General features: G+C 49.0%; 1 protein-coding gene across 1 annotated transcript in view; it reads left to right on the top strand.

Annotated features, from left to right (window-relative positions):
- Nucleotides 1–4,612: 4,612 nt before the first annotated feature.
- CCDC90B (coiled-coil domain containing 90B) overlaps nucleotides 4,613–7,136 on the top strand; it is a 27,041-nt gene continuing 24,517 nt past the window's right edge. The window contains exon 1 of the mRNA XM_019525212.1: nucleotides 4,613–4,718. Within this exon, the coding sequence (XP_019380757.1) occupies nucleotides 4,643–4,718 (76 nt within the window). The 5' untranslated portion in view covers nucleotides 4,613–4,642. The remainder of the gene's footprint in view (nucleotides 4,719–7,136) is intronic.

The following is a 7,136-nucleotide window of genomic DNA, read 5'->3' as shown; positions in this document are numbered from 1 at the left end:
GCTTTTGAAAAACGTGGCCTCTGTGGTTAATAAATACTTTGCATTTATACCAGCTGTTCCGCAACTTTATTGGATGATAGACCAATTTGCCTAAAAGAAGGCATGTTTGAAGTAGCACTTGCAAATGTCTTCTTTTTGAAGACATTTATTTTAAGACTTACTAGGTTTAACATGAGTATTTTGGGACTGTACTGTCCAAAATAAATACATCAAGAAGCCTAAAATGTTTGGGCTGACTGGGAAGTGAGAACTCCATGTTTGGTGGGAAAAAAAAGAGGTTTTGATACGTGGTTTAGCTGCAGTGCAGGATGTAATGAGATCAAGACCTTTCATGGGAAGACCAAGGGGGGAGAAAGAAATATCCCCATGACCACCACCAACATACCTGATGGTTCAAAGATTAGGGCACTTACCTGGGATGTGGGAGACCCCAGATTTAATCCATGGTCTGAATCACTGAGCTATTGGCTAGTTTAGATTCTCCATCTCTTTTTTTCATCAGAGATTTAATTCTGGACACAAGAAACCTTCCTGGTGAAAGTTTCAGGGAAACAGACAGTCACAAAAAAATCTCTGTTTCTACAAATCAGCACTTTTCTAAGGAAAAGGTGTGATTGAAAACTTCCTGACTAGCTCTAATTGTAACATCCTTCTTTGCCATCTCAGGATTTTAGACATTGCCTTGATGCACGTCATTTAGGGACCCAAATGTGGATTTCAGTACTGGGCACTAAACCCCAAGGCTAGGAAGTGTCTTGCAAAGCTTCCTAAGCACCTATGGCCTTAACAGCCATCGTTGTAAGGGTCCCATTCTCAGGATGCTGGAGTTTTCCTAAGGAAATGGCTGGTTTGGGGCACAGAGACAAAGCTGTTGACTCATAAAAGCTGATCCTTTCATCCTGGTATGCACATATTCGGTCACCACTGTGGGCAGCTTCCTAGTGGATGCCAAGGAAAAGGCTTTATTTTTAGCCTCCCTTCCAGTGCAAAACATTCAATGGTTGTAAAGAGCTTTAATGAGAAGAAAATAATAAAGGGACTTCGACAGACAGAATAATGCGCTGGGCTTTTCAAAGTGAGAGACAGCTGATCTAACCCATATTTGTTGTCTCAGTAGGTGCAGAAGCACAGGAGATTTAGGTAACAGTTTATGGACAATTGTACCAGGCTGTCAAGCAGCTTCCTCGGAGATGACAGGGCAGGATCTGTAAATCAGAAGCTGGCTTTTCCCTTTTATCATCTCACTAGGAGGCTGTCGGGCTTGTCAGGCCCCTACCGAAATGATCCTCCACTGTATTCAAGCTGACACCTGTGATTACATCTCAGTCAAGTCACCACATACAAAATAGGCTCAAATATGTAATAAAAAAATGTAGAAATGCATACAATAGCAGGAAGAGGCTCAGCCAGGGTCAGGGCTCCATTGGGCTAGTAAGAGTCTCTGCACCAAAGAGATTATAAACTACACAAATGCAACAAAGAGTGAGAAAACAGTATTATCATCCCCATTTTAAAGACAGGGAATTGAGGCACACAGTGACCAAAGTCACTTGGGAAGCCTGTGGCAAATCTGGGAAATTAACCCAAATCTGCTAAATCCCAATCTAACACTTTACACACAAGATACTCCAGTTACAAAATTAAAATCCTAGTTTGCATTTGAAACGTGCCCAAATTCAGGGATGTTTCCGTATCAGGTTTGGATTTGGATTCACCCCTAGTCAAATTAGAGGCTGTGCCTTTTTGCCTAGATCTGTGAGCTTGGCTGCTATTCAGAACTGATGTAGATATAAAAGTCATTAAAGACAACCAGTTGGTCCCAGGCTGACTATAGCTTGTTAAATCTTCACACTCTCCTGTGCATTTCAGTGGGCATGAACCTTTCATTGCTTCTAGCCAGGTTACACCATTGTGATGCGCCTCCCCAGGCAAGCCTTGATGACATATATGGTCTGAATACATCCAAAACTTCAAAAGTTTTATGGCACTGCTGTAGGTAGCAGTGAGGTAGTAGGTTGGGATGTTCACTTCTCTTCTGCATGCGGATACCCAGACTGCTTTTCCAGTTCAGGGCTACCTTGTAGCAGTGCTGACATGAGAGCTCCTGGGACAAACTCAGTGAGGTGGCCACATCTGAATCTGTCTGTATGAAGTTTCCCCACATTTTTAGCCTCTGTCCCATTCAGTCTTTACAGGCTTTTTATTGATACAGTTCACATTGATCCTTAGCAATTGTCCCTAGATGCAATTCAATGCACACTGCAGCATGAGAAGCCAGACTCTGCTCTCAGTTGCATCGCATCGAACAGGAGTACCTCTACTGACATAAGCAGAGTCACCCCGGTATTATACTGTTGTAAACCAGAGCTGAGCCTTGCCCCTTGCTTGCAGCCAGGCCACTTGGGGCAGGATCAGACAAGACGCAAACAATCATCAAGGCTCGTAAATAGCCAGGAAGGACTGACTCCAAAAGTGAAGACAAACGGAGCAGACCCGGTGCCAGCCTCATCTGAAATCCAATTATCATGTCAGCACTGCTACTGGGCAGCCCTGAGCTGGAAAAGGAGCCTGGGTGTCGGCAGCTTCATCTGAAATCCTTCCACACTGAATGCCTGTTCTGTTACAGATTTAAACCAGTTTCTGATTGCTTAAACCAGTTTATGTGTAATGTCTGTCCATAGCCTTGAAGGCAGCAGAAGCAAGAATGTGGTGCTCACACCGAGGATTAGTTTCACGACCCTACCATGGGAGCAGATGCAGGATTCAGCAGTTGCTGAAATGAAGGCAGCTTTATTTAAAACACTGAATTTCCAAGTCAACAATCCCTGTGTTGCCAAGATACCAGGAGTCCGGGAGGAGGACCTGCCGCTATGGAGAGAGCTGGCTCCAACCCCACTCCATGGTGATGCCACCCTTTGACAATCACAATGTCACGCACAACCCAAGTCTGACAGTCACGTCTTCCTTTGCACTGCAGCCTGGTCCCTCGCAGGACAGAGCGGATCCATGGTTTTCTAGGGGATGGTGATTTTTAAGCCTGTGCTGGCACTCGCTGTGGTTTTGGAGGCTATAATATGACCATCAGGTCCTAGCAGCTGAATCTCAGCTGGTTGCTTCACTTGTGCAGTGTTGGAGAGGCTGGCTGAGAAATAAGGCAAGGCCTTTTCAGCAAGCCATAGGAGGGCAGCAGCTGACAGCAAGACACTGTCAAATCCAGTATCTCCTGACTGTGCCTTCCTCCTACTCTCTTTTGCTTATTAAATGTGAACAGGCACTGCAGAGCACTGCACGGATAACGTGGGCACGCTGGACATAACTTGAAAATCAGGATAAGCAGTATCTATAATCCCATCAGCCACAGAGAGGACGTGGTGCTTGAATTCACTCGGGCTGTGCAGATTTCCAAGGTGTTAAGGGGTGGGAAGTATCCTTTGCCAGAGAAATCAGGCAGGCAAGTAGTTAAGGCACCCCCGGGAAGGTTACAACTAGCCAGGCGGTAGTCATTTCTGGTGGAAGCCATTGGCTCCTGCTGACATTTTTGTCTTCTAGATGGAGAAACACACATTTTTAATCATGACACAAAGTGCACAGGATTTTTTTGTGATCTATACTGGGGTCAGACTGCCATATGGGATCTTAGCAGCTCTTTTAGGTCCCAAGTAAAATTAGGCAGGATGCTTTGTGCTTCTGCGGTGCTGATTGTCTTGAGGAGCTTCACAGACATTAACCGAATGCGGCTCTCTGCCTTATTTCACTGTTTGATCATTCTCCGCCCGACAGATAACGCACATGCTGGAATCAACGTGACGTTCTTCCAGTGACTCCCCAGGAATTGCAATTCTTCTCACGGGATCTGCCATGGTCTCGCTGTATTTCAGTCAGGCTTCGATCTGAGAAACAGAAGACAGAAACAGTTCCTTGTGAGTCTGGCTGCAAGCATAACAACTCAACTGAAAACATTAACGCGCGTTCCCTGCGGACGGCTCCCCAGCCCATCCGGCTCTGCAGCCCTCGCAAGGGGGGACCCCAGGAGTACCGCCGGGTCTCCAGTGCGCGGCTGTGCAACAACCGAGGGCCCCGGTGCCGAGGACAGGGCATGGGCATGGGCATGGGCATGGGCATGGGCATGGGCATGGGCAGACCAGAGGGCCCTAAAATGGTCATTTTTATTATTCTCATTGTCATGATCTCTGGCAACGTGGGGGCCAAGGCTAAATGTTCGCCCTGGAGTGTAAGTATGGTGCAGCCCGCGGTTTCGCAACAGCAGGTGCAGACGACACGGGCCACCCGAGTGGTCAAAAAGAGGAACTGCATCTGGACTTCCAGTGCCGGCCTCTCTCCCAAGCTGCAAAAGGGCCCCAAACACGCAGCCACGTGCGCGCAGCCCCGGTTGTGCGCGCATCTCGCGGCTGCGCGCGCAGGCGCCTGCGAGTAGGCGAGCAGAGAGCCCGCCCGCAATGCCCCGCCGCGCCGCGCGAGGGCGCTGCCGTCCTTCTCTCCCTCCCTCCCCGCCGGCCGAGCCGCGCATGCGCCAGGGCCGCGACTCCAAGGCGTACCGGAAGTGCGGACTCTCCCCGGCGGCGCCTAACACTACAGCTCCCGGCGGGCCGCGTGCGCGGGGCGGAAGTGCCTCCCGGCGGCGATGCGGGGCTGCTCGCTGGGCCGGCGGCTGCTCGCCTACGCGGGGGTCTCCCTGCCCGGCCCGGCCGCCCGTAGAGGTCAGAGCGCCGCGGATCCTCCCCCTTTCTTTCCTTCTCCCTCCCCCTTCCGGGGGGAACGCTCCACCCTCAGCACAGGCCACGCTCCATTGAGGCCCCTTGCCTCTGGGTGGTGCTGGGGGCGGGGCTTGACCCCCTCTGCTGTCCCCTGGTGCCCAGCTGGGACCTGCAGCCTGGCCGCCGGGCAGGGTTGGCATCCCCGGGTGGGGCGAGCCGGGCCTGCGGATATAGCAGACCCCAACATTTCGCTGGTCCCTGTGGGCTCGTGCAAAGGTTCAAGGAGACGCGTATGAACTTTGGAAGAGCTGCAGGTTGGTCGCCCTGATTTCGGGGCTCAGTGTCTGGAGACTCATCATAGCGAGCGCCGGTGTCATTGGAAAGCTGCGATTTGTCCCCCCGAAATCGCCTGTGGAGAGCACTCACACAGCGCACAGCTTGAATGCGTCGGGTCAGCTCTCACGTGGGCTGCACTGGGAGTGGGAATTGGGCTAAACTGCAGCCGTTTCTCTAGTATGGGTGTAGGTTAACCCTGAACGTAAGTTAGTTGTCGGGGGCTGACCTCTCTGTTACCTGATGCTGATTTAATATCATCCTCTGTCTGTAATACAGCGGTTTCCCCAAATCCGACAGATTGTGCAAACGATCCAGCCTTAAGTACCACCTGCACATTTTTGTGTTCGGCCTTAAGGACCACCAACAAATTTTGATCATATCAAGTATGATAAATTATACAAATTATCAATGATAATATCATTATAATATCGATTATAATAAATCTGTGAACCACTGATGGGTTGCCTGTGTACCACAGGTGGTACGTGTGCCACAGATTGGGAACCGCTGAGCTAATAAAAGGCACGGGCACAACACGTGGAACAGCCATTCAGGGAGAGAAAAGAGACTCGAAGAACCGGAGTTTGAGTGTGGACACGGACACAATTGATTTATGGGACGGCAAATAGAAAACTGTTCAAAACCTAGTGGGCAACTTGATGGACAAGCAGTAGGGTGGACAGAGTAGAGGAACAGGAGGAAATAAAGAGCGGTGGTGAATGTAGCCAGGGTTCAGTCACAAGAACCGTCAGCATCTTTGTTCTCTGTGCTCTCTGAGATCGTGGGTTTGCACAGTAAAAAGTTCGTTACTCTCATTCAAGAGATTCAGGGGTGTATGAGATGCTAAACTCATGTCGGTCTGTTGCCTCCTTGCTTAGTTGGTGAACCAGTAAGTTCCTTCCAAGTCCCGGCTGTGCGTAGTGAAACTATTAGTACAACTCTTCCTTCGTTCTGGCACTTTACAGAGGTGTACCCTCTGCTTCCAAGGGGAGCTGCCTCCTGTGGCCCAGCCCCACATGCCTGTGGCATTGACATATTAGAAACAGAAGTCTGATTGGATAGCCTCCTTTGATGTTCCTGAAAATCAGGCCTTCCTCTTCAGGGTGCCACAAGGCCTCTAGAGCAGGGGTTCTCAACATTTATGTGCACAAGGGCACATTCGGATTTAAAAGAAAAAGCAGCGGGTTCCAACGTATGAATATTAAAGTTTAAAATTTATAAACATGCTCATGCTCATAGTTTCATTTGCAGAGGGAGCAGAAAGTGCTACTGCATCAGTCAGACTGACTCGGTCTCATTTTGGCAGCCGTTGTATACAGCCTGAGTTCAGTCGGCAGTGACTTTTTTGTTGGAATAATGAATTTTTGCTGATGGTGAAAATTCACCTGGGCACCTGAATAAACCTCGGGGGGGTGCCGTGGTGCATGCAGGCATTGCGTTGGGAACTACTGCTCTAGAGCAAGTCACTGCACTGCATGCCTGACTTTGGTGCTGGTATTTACTTTCCTACTGCCGCAGATGGCCTCGAAGCAGCAGGGGTGCTTGTAGTCTGTAAAGGCAGAACAGGTCTGCAAAAGTCTAAAACTCTTGGTCCCAGAGATGATAGCTTTTATTAGACCAGTGTTGCCCAACCAATGTGCCGCGACACAAGTATGCCGTCAGAAATGAACAGGTGTGCCGCTGAATTTTGCCTTGGCAATGAGCTTCAATAGGTATGAGGATGGGGGATGCCTTAACAGTGGTGCTGCAGAAAATTTTGATTAATGTAAAGTGTGCCTTGGGCTGGAAAAGGTTGGGAAACACTGTATTAGACCAACTAGGAAATCACAAAAAAAAAATCTTTTTCTGAAACCTTTCGTGCTCAAATGCCCTTCATCAAGCTCTGGGAAAATTAAAGATGTTAAAAAGTCCCCATAGGTAGGAAATAAACCTCATTTTTGCAGAGGGAGCTGGAGATGGAAATCTGTCCCTCTGGGTCCATGAGAGTGTCTTTGTGAGTTGTTCTGAGTCGCTCTTTGTTGTGTAGATCAGGTTGGATGAGATTTGTAAGGCTGGAGGAAAAAGAAAATGGTTATTCCATTGCCT

This window comes from Gavialis gangeticus, unplaced genomic scaffold (genome assembly GCF_001723915.1).
Source record: "Gavialis gangeticus isolate Ggan-Ray unplaced genomic scaffold, GavGan_comp1, whole genome shotgun sequence".
Lineage (NCBI taxonomy): Eukaryota > Metazoa > Chordata > Crocodylia > Gavialidae > Gavialis > Gavialis gangeticus.
This window is presented reverse-complemented; position numbering and strand designations above follow the sequence as displayed.